The 16698-nt window shown below is 41.6% G+C and overlaps 1 protein-coding gene across 1 annotated transcript; it reads right to left on the reverse strand.

The window, feature by feature from the left end:
- Nucleotides 1-13985: 13985 nt before the first annotated feature.
- On the reverse strand, nucleotides 13986-16137 carry LOC120736662. The gene is made up of 4 exons (XM_040036923.1): nucleotides 15791-16137; nucleotides 15476-15631; nucleotides 14570-14662; nucleotides 13986-14297 (listed from the first exon to the last, which is right to left on the reverse strand). The coding sequence occupies exons 1-4, from the start codon at nucleotides 15896-15898 to the stop codon at nucleotides 13986-13988; spliced, it is 669 nt and encodes a 222-aa protein (XP_039892857.1). The 5' UTR covers nucleotides 15899-16137.
- Between the last annotated feature and the right edge of the window lie 561 nt (nucleotides 16138-16698).

Raw genomic sequence — 16698 nt, forward strand, 5'->3', positions numbered from 1 at the left:
TGGAACTCTCTCTCACGCTGCTCCTTCTCCAGCTGGAGACGAGCCAGACGGACTTTGAGCCTAGCATCCTGCTTAGAACCCTCTGATGACTGGATGGAGAGTGGATCAAAACGGGGCAGCGTCACTAGCCCCCCCTCGGGCAACCCCTGGTCCATAGGTGTAGACACTGATGGTTCTACAACCTGGCCTGGAACGTGAGGCGCCACACTTGGTCCAGCCGGACCGGGTGTGCTCGGGGGCTCCTGCATTACAACCACCCTCTTCTCCAGCAACCCGGACACCAGAGCGGCTTTCAGCCCGGGTTTGCGTAGACCAGTGGAGACACTGATCCCGTAATATGTAGCCAGCTCATGCAGATCCCTCTTCCTACAAACATCCAGCAGGGCAAGCGACGGCTCTGCCGTAAACCCAGCAATATCAAAAGTGGCCATGAAAACTCAAAACGGCCTGCAAAACACAAGCAAACCACTAAAGGGCCACACACAACGCCTTCACTACAGAACTACACACACAGGCGAAAGAAAAATGTGTTGTGTCAAGTCAACCATTAAAGAAAAATTCTACCCACACTCCCCCCAGTCCTGCCTACTCAGACTCTAGCCTGTCCTAGCTTCTGGAGCGTACCAGGCTCGAGGCCACTTTAAAGGCAAATCATCAAGTGCCACAGGCACCGACAAGCCTACCCCCAACAGAGAATTAATCCCCACCCGGGTTTGCTCCGAAAATAAAAAAGGCAAAACAAAAAACGAGTGTCCGAAGGAAGAGCAATTGCTCAGTTAGACACTCCCCTGTGCTAGCCGGGGAGAGCAGCAGCTAGCCAAATGACCTTCACACAACACACAAACACCTGTTCACACTTGCAATCAACCCAATTCCTTTCATTCCGATCCCGGACGAGCCCCCACTTTGTTACGTCCCCACTTAAAAGTCTAGGCGATGAGGGTGGGGGACAGTAACAGTTAGATCCAGGTGGAATGAAAAGAACGCCAGGCAGAGGTATTTAACATAAAATAGATCTTTATTGTAGGCAAACACCTCAATAATCATATAAATGGCAACAACAAAAGGAGACAGCACCGCTGCTTTAATAAGAAATCAGGGAGGTCAACCCAAAGTGGTAATGACCACTTCAACAAAGAAAGCAACAATAAGGCTTCAACAGAAAGAGACAGCAACGCTGTTAGCAAACAATATCCAGGCAGGCCACACAAACTAATGAAGGCCGCCGTCACTCATGGGCAATCACTGCTCAGTTAAACACTACTCACAAAGAGCCACACACCAGAAGGCTGGTCATACGCAGCAGGCTGTTCCACACCTAAGCCAGTAGCACACTCTGACCAGCACAGAGGAAATCCACCAAAAACCTCTCCCTCCTCCTCCACACTGCTCTTCTCCAGCTTATATCACCCCTGAGGGTAAGTGGTTGTAATGAGAGCAGATGAGCAGCAGGTGTGACCTAAAGGAGAAGGCAGGGGCAGAGAGAGACAAGGGGAGGGGCCAGAACGAAGGAGGAGGAGAGAGAGAAGACAACACCACACCCACACACTCCCACAGCCTCCCAGGATGTAACAGTGTTTGAAAAAATTGATTTAAGAATTGAACAGAAACATCTGTCCTTCTGAAAATCGCCCAAAGGCACGGAGACAAAGTCAAAGGATGCAACCTGTAACTTTCTCTTCCTTCATGTCAGGACCATCATCCATGATTTATATAAAATGCATATAGCAACAGTAGCACTTTAGTTTGGACTTTATGATTTCTGTAACTGGAAAATATTATTTTGTTTAAAGACAGAAGTGACCGCATAGTTGCAACATCAAAGGGAAATATTAATTAATTAGCATCAAGTATATTTGTTGCTTAAGCGTTTGCACTATAACTTAAGTAGGATTATAACTTTTAAGGAAGGAAAGATTTCAGATATTTAGTTCACTGCTTCAGTTATTTTATATGAAATTAAAACATTTACGTTGGTCAAATATGATGCTCTAAATCAAATAAAAGTTTGAAAATAAATGATGTATTTTTAAATGCTGCAACAAATGTTCACAAAAAGTAACTATAATTAAAACCAGTTAAACAAAATCAAATGTTTGAATCATGCTTAACCAAATGCCAGGCTGGAGAGCTGAACCTAAAGTATACGTAGAAAGATTTCAACATCTGAGCAGTTTGTAATGTTTTTATCACATATAAATGTCACAGCAGTGGGTCCTGGCCCAATGCTTTGTGTTTTTGGTTTTCTTTGACTCTTGTTTTTCTTGCTTTTTGTTCTTCTTATTTATCAGGCTCTCAGTAATCTTAGTTCTCCCTCCCTCAGTGTTCATTTCAGCCTGTGTTTAGTTTCTGTTCCCGTGTCCCACGTTTCATCGTTTCATGTCGAGTCAGCCCTGTCTCTCTGTTTCCTGTGTCTCCCCAGTCAGCCCCGCCTCCCTCGGGCACTCATGTGTGATACAGAGTAATAAACCTGACTACATTTGCTGCACTCTCTTTATTACCTGTTACTTTAAAATTCATACACTAATTATGTCTGCCCATCTCTCTAATGTGAAGGTCAAAGGTCAACATCCCAGTGACATAAGAATAATCCCAAAGGGGAAAGGCAGCGGTTAATTTAGCACATTTAGCATTAAGGGTACAGCAAGGATATACTTTTACTTATTGTGGCAGGGGTGTGGTCTCTGGCCTGCTGCAGTGGAGGCTGGTGGCGGGACGTTGGACGGCACAGGTGAGGGTGATGGAGCTCATGACTCTCCCCTTTATAGTGACGGAGGAGACTGGCGTGGGGGAAGCGTGTAGTGGAGGAAGCCGAGGAGAGAGCTGGTTTCTGGCTACAAAGACGGCGTCAAAGCAGAAAAGATTGCTCGTGGTCAAATAATGTGTCAATCACCTGTGAATCAAACTGTGTGTGGCTCAGTTCATGTCACAGTGTTGTTTAGTATATCTTCACTTGTCTCACTCTCCTTCTGTTCTGTCCATCAGGACGATCCTCAGCGCTTACACAGATCCTCCATCGATGTTGTAACTGTTGGCATGATGACATTGTATGTAATTTGGATTATTTCTTTATCTCGTCAAGATCTATGTCATGATTGTAAATTGTTTAAGCTGTACATTACTGTTTGTTTTTTGTAGTCAACGTTTTGGTGCTTTGTGCTTTTATTTTGAAAGTCAAATTCGCTTACAAGTTGCGCTAGAATAAAGGTTTTTAGTGGTTTTATTATAAAGGTTTTATTATTATATAATAATGATAATAATAATATCAATAACATTGAGGCACATTGTGTGGAGGAGGTTCAGTCATATCCTGATCATCCAGACAGATTTAATGTTCATCATCTGCTGTGTAGAAATGGTCTGACTGGTCGCTGTTACTGGGAGGTCGAGTGGAGAGGAGACGTTTATATATCAGTGAGTTACAGAAGCATCAGAAGGAAAGGAGGCAGTGATGACTGTGTGTTTGGATACAATGATCAGTCCTGGAGTCTGTGGTGCTCTGATGATGGTCCTCAGTCTGTCTGGCACAATAACAGACTAACATCCATCTCCTCCTCCTCCTCCTCCTCCTCCTCTGTCTCTAACAGAGCAGCAGTGTATGTGGACTGTCCTGCTGGCACTCTGTCCTTCTACAGAGTCTCCTCTGACACTCTGATCCACCTCCACACCTTCAACACCACATTCACTCAAACTCTTTATCCTGGGTTTAGAGTCTGGTCTCCTGGTGCCTCAGTGTCCCTGTGCTGAGTGGAGTGTAAAGAGTGTCTCCTGTTACAGAAACACTCTGACTGTTGAACAGATAGTTCAGTCTGTACATGTCTGTCTCTTTCACTCACAAACACGTTTTCAGATTCATGGATTCAATCAGTTGATGTTTGAAACTCTTCTAAATGATTCCTTGTAAACTTCTTCCTCTTCAGTCACAAACAAACAGGAAGTGATGTCACATGTGTTCCTGTCCACACAGCAGAATGAGTCTATTGCTGACAGTGATGTACAAACAGAGTGAGCATTTCTGAGGCCCAAAATAAACTGAGTAGTTCACTGAATGAACAATGGACTGTGAGCTCAGTTCCTTCATCATTAGTATGGATTATATATGTATATGTATTATATTAGTATCATATATATCAGGTGCTGCTGCTTTCAGTCATTGTGCAAATGTGCTGTTTGTAAGCTTGTAAAGCTGCAGTCAGCTGAGACTGAAGAAGTCACCTGATCAGTGAGCAAACGTTTCTGAAAACGTCCAGATGAACAGAATCAACCTTTTGGGATCAGCCAGCAATGCAGCATCATTGTTGTTCAGCTTCAGAGGTTTGCAGGAATGAACTGATGACCAGAATCAGCTGCAAAGTCCAAGAAAATACCAGCTGGAGTTCAGCTGCATTTGAAGAAGTCAAAGAAAAGTAAGGATGGCAAAGGGCGACGTTTTCTTCCAAAGAGCTGAAAACATGGTCGACGCCTCATTAGAAGAATCATCTGGACATTTGTGAGGAACTCTAACCAAGAAAGCAACGTCACACAGATCCAACAGACAGTTTCCATGACTGCAAGTGTTGAGTGGAAAAATGCTACATTGCATTATTGCATCCTCTCACCACAGGAGGCGCTGTTGGCACCACTGATTGCTGATCAGCTGTTCTCTGATGATCTGATTGATACTGTGAATAACGGGACTCACTGAACTCTGTGACACAGTGAAGATTACAGAGTTGTCAGTGGTGTGTGACATTTTTAAATACGATGAAGGAATACAAGACAGTCAAAAGGAGTTTTATAGCGCTACGTGCACGGGTGAGTGATCGAGTGATACTCACAACCGAGGCATTGCAGTCAGATTTATTTATACCAAGAGACAGTTGCATAGCATTTCCTGTTTTTCAAGCTTACTTAGTATGTGTGTGTGTGTGTGTGTCAGGATGTAATGGCATGTGATACAAAAATATATGAACATTTTAATACATTTGAAAGCTTTATAATGGAGGTATCTTTTAATGATAGACATCTGCAGTTTAAACTTAAAAGTTACTTCTATCATTCCCTGCTGTTGTTCAAATATTTTGCATCTTATCAACTTCTAGTCACTTGCGGGTACATTTTCAACTAGAGTGTCATTTAGCAAAGTTAAATGTTCAACATTATAAATTCTTTTTCCTTATTTATATGTCGTCCTCTTCTTCCTCAGAGTCTGTGTCACTTTCATTGTTTTCAAGGAGCATCATAGTCTCTGGTGGGGATGTGACATGGGGAGTTATGGCTGTTGCGATAAGTCTGTTTATCAGTGCTCTGATACAAGGTATGCAACAGCATCCGCACAAGGTGAGTATGGCTGCGAATACTGCTACGGATACCAGGATTGATGACACCAAACTCCGATATTTCCCAAACATGTCCATCCAGTTGTCCCACGTAGAAGTGTCAACTCCAGAATGCTCCTTCATTTTCTCGTTCAGAGTCTTCAGGCCTTCTAGGGCTCTGGTCAGACTTCCATCAGCTGCGGTGTTGTTAGGGATGAAGGTACAACATTGCTCTCCGAACATCGAACACACCCCATTCTTCTCGCTCAGTAGCATGTCCAATGCAATTCTGTTCTGGAAAGACATCAGTGAGGTGGCTCTTAGTTGCTCGGCCACTGCATGGAAGCCTGATTGTGTCAGGTTTCCTAGTCTCTGGACGTTATAGTGGATGTAGTTAATTCGGTCCACATTCTTGTTGATCGTGCACCACCAACATATTGAAGATTCAAAACCGGCAGCCACTTGGTCCACCAGTTTGTATTCATCTGGTACTCCTCGGGGAATTCCTATGGCGTCGACGTAAGTTGGATCTGGTCCAGGTTGTACTGGTGCCGATCTCTTCTTTAGGCCCTCCAGTTTCAGTTGTCCTGCTGTTATGGTGATGTCAGTGGCTGAGAGTTTGATAACTTGGACGGGCAGCAACAGTGACACCAGTCCAGTTTCCGGGCAGGCGGTCATACAGTTGTGGGTCCCCGCACCACCACCAGACATCGGCTCTGCTCTCTGGTTTGAATGAGGGGTCCACTTCTGTAATGGTTAGACAGCTTGATGCATTAAGGCTTCCCAGCCTCTCTCCTGGACCTGTCATATTTATGCAGGTGTGGTTTGTTGCTGTCACGTCTCGTGAGAAGATGGGTTTTCTCTTTTCTTGTTTGGTGATGGGGAAAATTCTGTCCCATTTTGTGCAGTTTGAGTTTCCAATGTTGGTACAGTTCATGACAGCTGTCAGGCAATCTTCTCCTATAGGTGCAGGTACCACTCTCAGTATTGGTCTTGGTCCTAGGCAGACCATGCAGTCATCACTAGCATCTTGAGCTGCTTGTTCTGCCAGCAACAGCCAGTTGTTTGTGTGTCCTGTGATACCTGTGGTTATTCGGAACCAGTCGTCTGATTTCAGTTTTGGTCCTACTATCATCACTGCTGTCATGGTTGTTGATAGTGGGCCTTTGGTCAAAACAGGAGTTGTGTCTGTAGAAGAGGGGCTCGTTGAGGTGTTTACTTCCTTCGTTATGTTGTTACATATTGACACGAAGTGATGTGGATCTTTTCCGCTCTTGTAGATAAATAGGGTCAGGTGGTAGCAGTTAGAGCTACTTGCCAGCGTTGGAACCAGGTGGGTTCTTTTCTGTGATTTTGGTGGCTTCTCCAGCAATGGGTTGTTCAGCGTGTGGAAGTTGAGGATCAGGTGTTCGGCTGTCTTCGTCAAGTTCATTTGCTTTGAAAGGTTTCTTGCTGATTCTTGCAGTTTACTGCTTTGATATAGCGTCCAATCATTTCCAGTATAAGTGAAAACGGTGTCCCATCCTGGGTTGTTTCCATCTGAACTGGATAGGTACCAGTCGTAGCCTTTCCAGGCTTCGGCTTTGTATCCTCCTACGTAGAATGAGTTAAAAGGTATCCATACGGTAGAGGTGAAGCTTGTCTTGTTGTAACACAGGTAGAGGTCGTCTGTTTTCTTTGCCTATCCGTCTGTGTCATTACAAGGGTTGAACCCGTGTGTCTGGGAGACAACCAGCAAGCTCAGAAGAGTTGGTAATAGCATGTTGGTCATCTTGATTGGATGTTTTTCCCTTGGGTGAGCGTCTCTTCTTCTTGACCTTGTGTCTCTCTCTCAAGACCCCCAGTGAGTAGACCCCGGCCAGAGAGGTGGGTTCACGAGTGTTGCCACCTGATCACCCTACCCCCCACCGGGCGAACACAAAGAGGTCTGGAGGAGACTAGGGTCTATGCTTTAGATAGGCTCTACCCTTTTGGTGTGACTTTGATGAATCCACGAAGGTCGTTCAGCAATTTTGCATGCCGTGGGCGTGGTGATCAGGACCTGGTAGGGGCCTTCCCACCTGGGAGTGCTCCAGTTTTTTCTTTGGAGTACTTTGATCAGGATCCAGTCGCCTGGTTTCAACCTGGAAGAGACTGGAAGAGAATCACTCGGCAGTTGATTGTTCGTTATTATTTCTTTATTCTCTAGCAGCTTTGCCATCCATTCTGCTAATGTTGTTTCTCTTATTGATTTATCTATTGGCTCACTGGTAACAGGGAGGGGGAAGGGTCGCCCATGTACTATCTCAAAAGGTGTTAGTTTGTTTGAGCCCTGTGTTAGTCTCATCCACATTTTCACCAGGCCCAAACACTCAGGCCTTTGTCTGATTTTATCAGAGTAGGAATAAAATGGTTGCATAAACATTTTGCTACTGAGATTGCATCTGCTCTTTTTACTGGATAGATTTCTGGCCATTTTGAGAACACATCCACAATTACTAGAGCGTATTTTGATGTTTGACATTCGTTCAGTTCAATAAAATGTGTGGATTGTGTGAAATGGGTGCGGTGGTGTTGGGGAAAAGCCTCTTTTAGGCCTGAGGTTTCCCTGTGCAATATGTTTCTGGCAAATCATGCATGTTCTGATAAACTCTTGTGCTGAAGCTTCAAAATTTTGAGTATAGAAGTGTTTGGGGAGGATACTCATCATTCCACCCCTTGACAAATGCTTTAAGCTATTTGTCACTAATGCTGCTGTCTTGTGTAGCAATTTTGTAGCCGTGCTCCACACTTTAACCATTTCTTTTGCTCCGCTATAGGAGCGGCTTCCTATTCATTTTGAAGTACATCAAGTGGTATTAGCTGTGAAGTTTCAGACATTAAAGTTCATATTGGTTGCTGTGCGGCCTTCTTTGCGGCTTGGCCTGCGAAGTTATTGCCTTCAGTAATTTCTGAATTATCTTTTTTGGTGTGCAACGCATATTGACTGTCAGTGTGAATATATATATCTTGACCTTTGCGCATCATGCACGTATGATAGCCGTTAGTTATTCACTCTGTGCTGAAAAAGAGGAAGCTAAAGGTTTCGCTTCTAAAACAGTAGGCTGCAGTGTACTAAAAATGTCTGGTCGGGGTTTCATTTTTTTTCAGTTAGCTTCAGAGACTTTTGATATTACTTCATTCACAAAGTGTGTGCCATTGTCAGATCTTATTAGGCTTGGTATTCCGTATGTTGGAATATAGTGATTGCACAGACATTTTGCTACTGTTATTGCGTCAGCCTTTTTCACTGAATAGATCTCAGGCCATTTTGAAAATACATCTATTATTACTAGTGCGTACTCTAGTTGTTGGTGCTTGTGTAGTTGGATAAAATCCATGTGTATGGTATGAAAAGGGTGAGGTGGAGTGGGGAAATGACCTCTTTTGGGCCTTAGATTCCCTTGGGCATTGTGTTTTTGACATATCATGCATGTTCTAACATACTCTTTTGCTGAAGTTTCAAAATTTTTGTGTAGAATTGTTTAGAGAGTATATCTACCATCCTGCTGTTGACACGTGGGTATTACCGTGTGTCACTAACGCTGCAGTTTTATGCAGGGACTTCGGCAAAATCGGTTTGCCATGACATGTCATGATATCATCCTTTAATGTTGCTCCTTCCTTTAACCACGAGGTTTTTTCATTTTGTGATGCGGCCTTTTGTTCGTCTATCAGTACTGTTATGGGTATTAAAGGAGAGGAAGTTAATGCGAGAACTTCTGTTTTTCTGCCTGCTGCTTCCTTTGCGGTTTCATCTGCAAAATTGTTCCCTCTAGTAATGGCTGAATTATCTTTCTGATGTGCAGCGCATTTGCATAGAGCTAGGTGTTTTGGCAACATAATTACTTCTAAAAGCTTTTTCAAAAGTTCACCATGTTGTACTGGGGTCCCTGTGGATGTTACCATTCCTCTGTTCTGCCAGATTTTAGCAAAATGGTGTACTGCGGCAAAGACATACTGGCTGTCTGTGTGGATGTTTACATCCTTATCTTTGTGTAATTCACAGGCTCTGATTACCGCTATTAGCTCGGCACTTTGTGCTGAGTATGAGGAGGTTAATGGCTGTGCTTCAATGACTGTATCTATTGTTGTCACAGCATAACCTACACAGTTTCGGCCAGTGTTGTCTTTACTTGCGGACCCATCTACAAAAATATCTAAAAAGGATGGTTGTGGTGTGCTATATATATCGGCACGTGGTTTCGTTTCCTCATCTAGCTTGTGAAGGCAGCTATGTGAGTCACCATCTATTTCTGCAGGAAGCAATGTGCTTGGGTTAAGCTGGCCGCACTTCTCTATGGTGATGTGCGATTGTGATAGCAAAATACCTACGTATGATAATTGTCTTGCATGTGTCAGATATGATAAGTTTGCTTGCAGCAGTATTGAGGTGACTGCATGTGGTACTTTGACTATTAAAGGATGTCCCAAAATAATATCTGCTGACTTTTTTACTGCTTCTGCTGCTGCTGCACAAGCCTGTACGCACGTGGGGAGACCAGAGGCTACACAGTCAAGTTTGCAGGAATAAAATGCCAATGGTCGTTGTTTATCCCCAAAGGCTTGTGTCAGTACAGCTTTCATATATCCAGAGCTGCCATCCACATGTAAATAAAATGGTTTGTCATAGTCTGGCAATGCTAGGACAGTGCTGGTTTGTAATGCTGATTTCAGATCATGAAATGATTTTTCAGCGTCAGGTGTCCATGTCAGTTTGTCTCTTGAGGCTAGATTTTTCCCATATATTAAGTCTTGTAGGGGTTGGACTCTGAGAGCATATTCTGGAATCCAGCTTCTGCAAAAGTTACAGAGACCGAGGAAACTCATCATTTGCTGCTTTGTTAGTGGTTTTGGGGCTTCTTGTACTGCTGTTTTTCGGCTGTCTAACAGTTTGCGGCCTTGTCCTGTCAGTTCATGACCTAGATATATGACCTTTGACTGCCACAGCTGCAGCTTGTGTTGTGAAACTTTGTGACCCTGCTGTGCTAGGTGATATAGCACGGTGAGGGTGTTTGCCTTGCAGTCTGCCTGCGTGTTTCCGGTCACCAGAATATCATCTACGTATAGTAGGAACTTTCCTGGAGCAGGCAGAGTGCAAGTAGACATTGAGTGCTTAAGAGCTTCCGCATATAGTGTTGGACTATTTTGAAAACCTTGTGGTAAGCGTGTGTATGTGTATTTCCTTATTCATTGCTAGACAGCTCCCTGTGCTGTCTTCTATGCAGCTTCTGCTCTAAAAACAAATAAATAAAAATGTGTAACTCGCTCATTAGCTTAGTAGTGTCCACATATTTAAGTCAGCTTCTCAATCTTGTAGCTTTAGCTGTTATCTACAGGGTTTGGCTTATTAGTTGTCATTATAAATGTGCTCTACATCTCAGTAATATTTATCTAGGATAAATGACAAGTTTTCAAGCAGGGTAAGTGCCTCTATGCACCTAATTGGTTTAGATATTTCCTTTATTTTCTTCATCTCATATGTCATTATACTGAGTTTGAGCAAACCTTAAGCTTGATGCAGACTACTTCATAACAATTATCCATCTCACATCATACTGACTAGGATACTTCTTGTCATTAATATTATATTTTTATTAATATTATCATCTTTTTCTTTCTATATAATGACAACAGTATATTACAACATTTTATCAGTGTAAATCACTATACTACTACTGAGCCAATTTAATAGTTTAAGATCATCTTACTCAGCAAACAGATAATTTAGAATTCATCCAATCTGTACAAATTTGCTTTTTCTCTGAACAGTTTTGTGCCTACTTTTTAGACTGGTCTTCTGTTTGCCTCATCTCAGATCCAACCTTCAGTCACATTCATTCTCTCTGTTGCATGTCGAACCAAGTAATTTATTATTATTTTTATTTCTATATTTTATTTGTATCCATCAAGGGCTCTGGGTGGGCTGCAGTCCCACCCGTCATCCAGGCTGGAGACATTTACCTTTTCACACACTTTCCTTGGCTGAACAATGAGACAGCCTTAATCTACCTTATGCATCTCTCTTTTTATAGAAAAGGTTTTCATGTGAATGATTTCCTTTTATTTATTTTATACAATCTGGGCATGATCGTCATGCCAACTATATTTCATTGTTTAGTTCTGTTTGTAAGGTTCCTCTTAAAACAGTTACTGCAGAGGGACTGCAAACCATTTGGTTTCAGCGGGTGGCTTCTTAGCCTGTTTGTTCTGCTTTTCTTTTCTTTTCTTTTTTTATTTCTATATTTTATTTTATTTTATTAATACTGCCACACACACTGTGGGGCTTGGTGGTACTAGGGTTGGAGGAGGTTATTGAGGCAGCCTTCTACCCTGAGTTAAACTCAGGGCGGCCTCAATTTTATGCGATGAAGCGCAACCTTTCCTCTTTCCCACCACTCAATACCTCACAGGAAAACAGAAGAGTAGTACAGAGACCTGGAGTCTCTATTCAAATATGTACTTACTCTTTACACACACATACATTGCGCGTTTAAACGAAAACCTGCTTTTAATCGACACTCTTTTTCGTAGTCAAGTTTTTAGCGGGGGCGGGTCCACACAGGACATGCAATCCCGTCTTATAGGTTACTTTCTAACCTTCGGTCCACACAGGACCTCTCTTAGTATCCACACAGGATTCTCTTATTATCCACACAGGATTCTCTTATTATCCACACAGGATTCTCTTATTATCCACACAGGATTCTACGGTTGTGAGTGTCGTTCTAAAGTCGATTTATTCTAAACGCATGATGTTCATGACTGTGTTATATTCACCTTCAAAGTAGCGCTGTGTTCTTTCCCGGTGTAATCGAGTCCTGCCGCCGTGAAGCCTGTCTAAAACACTGGCCAGTAGACGAATTTTTACGACTCTGGGCTTTCCTCGTCTTCCTGGAAGCGAGCGTTTGCAGTGCAGGCGATCACAACGTCAGGATCCGATGACTCCGTCTGTGGACAGTTAGATGATATAATAATATCAGTCAAAATCTCTGGCTCGGAGGACCAATTAAATGTCAGTGGTGTGTGACATTTTTAAATACGATGAAGGAATACAAGACAGTCAAAAGGAGTTTTATAGCGCTACGTGCACGGGTGAGTGATCGAGTGATACTCACAACCGAGGCATTGCAGTCAGATTTATTTATACCAAGAGACAGTTGCATAGCATTTCCTGTTTTTCAAGCTTACTTAGTATGTGTGTGTGTGTGTGTGTCAGGATGTAATGGCATGTGATACAAAAATATATGAACATTTTAATACATTTGAAAGCTTTATAACGGAGGTATCTTTTAATGATAGACATCTGCAGTTTAAACTTAAAAGTTACTTCTATCAAGAGTTGAACTTCAACATCTGACTGACGTCACACAGACAGAAGGATGAACCAGTGAGGCACAGAACACAGTTACTGGAGATACTGGATCAGCTCCATGTGAACCTCTGATGGAGAAGCTGCTGAGCCAGAGAAACATCAGGACATGACAGCAGCTGCACTTATCTAACAACATGTAGCAGAGCTGATCTATGTTACACTCAAAAAAATAATTCATTGGATGAACTTAATTTCATCTTGCCACCTATATTCCATCTAAACAAATCATGTTATATCAATCCATCTTGATGGTGTTGTTTCAACACTAAATATGTTTGTAAGTGTAACATAATTTAAACATTAACATTCAGTTAATTTGATTTTTATTCAGTTAACATGTTTGTACCAAGTTAGTCTAATTAAATTAATTTAAATTCATGTTATATTGTTTAAACTCCTTGGCACATCAAAAGTCAGTCTTGTTACATGAACTAGTAAAATATTTGTTTGTTTGTTAATCTTGTTGAATGAACAAATGTAATTTATGTCTGTAGTACTTACACCAATCATGTTTCAGTTAGTGTTTGTATTGCTTATGTAAACATTACTTTTAATTAAATTAATGAAACATACATAAATTATAACTTGCAAAACCATCTCTTTTATTTTGCTTGAACATTCTTAAAACAGTTGGCAGGATCCCAGTTCAGCCTAGCTTTCTCCCCTTTAACCATCTCATACCAAGACCACAGAACTTCCAGATCAAGACATGCTGACTGAAAGAAAAAATACAATAAAATAACCCTAACCCTAATAATAAAAATGAAATAAATCTGTTGAATGTTTGCAGACAAAAAATATTATCCCCAAAGCAACTTTCGTAAAATGTAGTAAAATATGCATTGCAAACAACAATATGAATTTTAACACAATTTAAAGCTCAGACATAATATTCAACATTACTATAACATTACAACATTACAATGTTGCTTGCATACATTAGTCCTCCATTTAATCAGGCTGTATCCATTAATAGTGACTTTATGCTATTTAACGTGTGGAGAAAACATTCAATTTTGAGTATAACTGCTCCACTCAAACAATTTGTGAAAACCAGTGTGCATTTGCCTTTGTAACAATTGCCATCTGGCAAAAATCAGTGTTTACACTTCAAATGTATAAGACTTTAAGTTATGGACGAACAATCTTTGTGTAATAGCCACAGAGCAAACCACATAGTTTATATGAACATTTTATAACTTACAATTTTAAACTTTAAAACAGTAAACACATATTTGCATTGCAGAAACCTTGAAAAAAAAAATCTGGCTTGCCTGAGTCTGTTTCAAGCTCATTCATCCCATTAGCTTGTTTTTTAGGAACTGTGCCTTGGATGACAACCTCTGTCCATCCAGCTTCATGATAATCTTTTGCAAGACTTCAAAAATGCATTTGAGCTCCAGTGGGTAGCTTAGGTTCAGACAGTATATCAGTCCAAATAACAGAGCACAAGCAATTGCAATGCTCCTCAAACCAGTGAGAACCTCCACGCCTTCAATCAGGACACCGATGTTCTCTGGGTCATCTCCAGGCTCCGCACCCTCCTGATGTATGACATACACTCCCATCACAGTTTGTTCCATGGCTTCAGTGTTGGCCTCAGTGTTCTGTGACGTAAAATATAATAATACATTTGTTTGAGTCTAGATATGAAAAAAAAAAAAGGAATTCAGCAATCAGCGTGAATATGCTGATATATTTACTAAATTCTATGTCTCTGGTTTCACACCTCAGAAATTTGACATGAAACAAAACAAGGACCAATTGCAATATCTTTTATTCACACGTGGTGTCACATTTTACCATTTCATATATCGAAATTACCCATAACTCCTGGAGCAAATTACATAACACAGAACAACTTGTGAATGTAACTGACCGTATATTCCTTCACAAGTTTCTCATGGTCTTCATTCAGGTAGACACACAAGGACTTCAGGATGCATGCTCGTCTTGTATGTATTGTGTCATCCTAAGAAAAAAGGGAATCCATAATGACAATATTTAGCTTTTAGGCAGCAGTTTGAAAAAGGAATACTTAGTTTGGAAGAGTCCAAAAGGCCACATGGTTAATAGACTGGTTCTTATATAGCGTTTTTCTACTTGGAGCACTCAATGCTGCCTTTATACAACAATTCATTCACCCAATCACTTTTTCTAAACTGTTTAAATGGCCTGTATTTATATACCGGTAGCGCTTTACTGGTCCCTAAGGACCCCAAAGCGCTTTACATATCCAATCATCCACCCATTCACACACTGGTGATGGCAGCTACATTGTAGCCACAGCCACCCTGGGGCGCACTGACAGAGGCGAGGCTGTCGAACTCTGGCACCACCGGGTTTAGTGCTTACTGTCTAACATTCATACACATTCACACTCCGATGAATGCATCGGTGAGCAACTTGGGGTTAGTATCTTACCCAAGGATATTTGGCATGCACACTGGAGGAGCTTGGGACCAAACCGCCATGCTTCTGATTAGTAGCTGACCTGCTCTACCACCTGAGCTACAGCCACCTCAAAACATCTGTCTAAACCAAATCAGACACAAAATGAGGCAACTAAACACTAATGTTTTTTGTTGTTGTTTTTTTTCCATTTTGATCAAAATTAACCATACGATTTTATCAATTACTTATTAATATAAGACTGATGCTTATATAATTTGTATAAAATATGAAAACGTCTTAGCACTTTTGCCTACCATATGTATAGATATCTTTGCTCATAAAATTGCCAGATTATGGGCATAAAAAGTTCTTAAGCACAGATCTAACTCACCTTGGAGATGGCCACCATGATGTGTCTCATTTTTCGGCCAGCCACCCCACCTTTGCCTCGAAAGAGCTCCATCATGCATGGAGTGTACAAGTCTAGCTCATAAAAGAATCTAGATAGCAGTGGTACTGTCGATATGCGCAGGAATTCCTTGTCAATCTGAAAAACATGAACAATGCACTTATAATATGCACCAGAGGAAGGACATACCAGGAATTATTAGCTGTTTTATCACTATGTTATGTCAATATTAGTGAAGCAAGAAATAACTGGTCAACCATAAACACACTCTAAAAGTTAGACATATAGGACATGCACCTCTTTCTCGGTGAACAGAGCTGGCCATCTGCTTTTAAAATCTGCAATGAAGGGCTGTCCTTGAATAACTTCTTGCCTTCTGTACGAAAAAGTCTTCAGCATTTTCATTGTCACTATATTGTCATTGTTTCTCTTCTGAACCTCTGAAAGCAGTGCAATTCTCTCTTTTTCCAGGCTGTCAGTGGTTTCTCCTTTTGGATACTGCGGACAGTAATTGACTTCTGCTCTTCTAGGCTTTTTCACATTCAATGCTGCCTTACTTTTGTCTTGGGCCTTGTTCTTTAGTGAATTTACCAACACCTCAGCACAGCCCAGGCCTCTCAGTTTGGTCCGGACATTTTATACTTGAGGCTAATTTTCCAACCATAACAGCCATTAAAGGATCCCTGCTCCCTCAGACAAGGATGCTGTTTGACAAGGGCTTCTGCAACTTCATTCAGGTCATTGTCAGTTGGATAGACTTTAAATTTTATTATTTCTTCAGCCAGCCTTTCTAAAAGGTGGGATTTCAGTTTTGGTGAGGGGGTCAAATGAGTTCCACCAGCAATGAACTCAGCATTGGCCTTTTCAAGTTGCAGTTCAGCCTCATAGCTGAAACGAGGGACTGTGAAGACACTTGGCCACACTGACAGCCTTGTAGACGGTGATGAACCTGACGATGAAACGGGCCTTGTATTGTCTGTGTCTGAAGAGCTTGAAAAGGAATGTGTTGGACTTCGCACTGGTTGACATGTCACTCCATCTTCTGTAAAACTTTGCAACTGCACACTATCCAAGTATACAACCTTTAAAGTTGCTTTATCATTAAATTTCAGAGATCGCAGTCAGATTTACAAAATCATTTCCGAAATCAGGATCTTGATATTGAAGACGAAAATCCTGTTGCACTCCAAAATTTGTCTTTATTT

This window comes from Simochromis diagramma, unplaced genomic scaffold (assembly GCF_900408965.1).
Source record: "Simochromis diagramma unplaced genomic scaffold, fSimDia1.1 OVJJ01000354.1, whole genome shotgun sequence".
Classification (NCBI taxonomy): Eukaryota; Metazoa; Chordata; class Actinopteri; order Cichliformes; family Cichlidae; genus Simochromis; species Simochromis diagramma.

What these genes read in the sequence shown, in the direction of transcription:
- LOC120736662 (XM_040036923.1), bottom strand. Translation starts at nt 15,898, where the DNA reads ATGAAAATGCTGAAGACTTTTTCGTACAGAAGGCAAGAAGTTATTCAA. An exon ending in CTCTGTTCACCGAGAAAGAG is followed by an intron (nt 15,632 to 15,790) that starts GTGCATGTCCTA and finishes CATGTTTTTCAG; the next exon opens with ATTGACAAGGAATTCCTGCG. An exon ending in TCATGGTGGCCATCTCCAAG is followed by an intron (nt 14,663 to 15,475) that starts GTGAGTTAGATC and finishes CTTTTTTCTTAG; the next exon opens with GATGACACAATACATACAAG.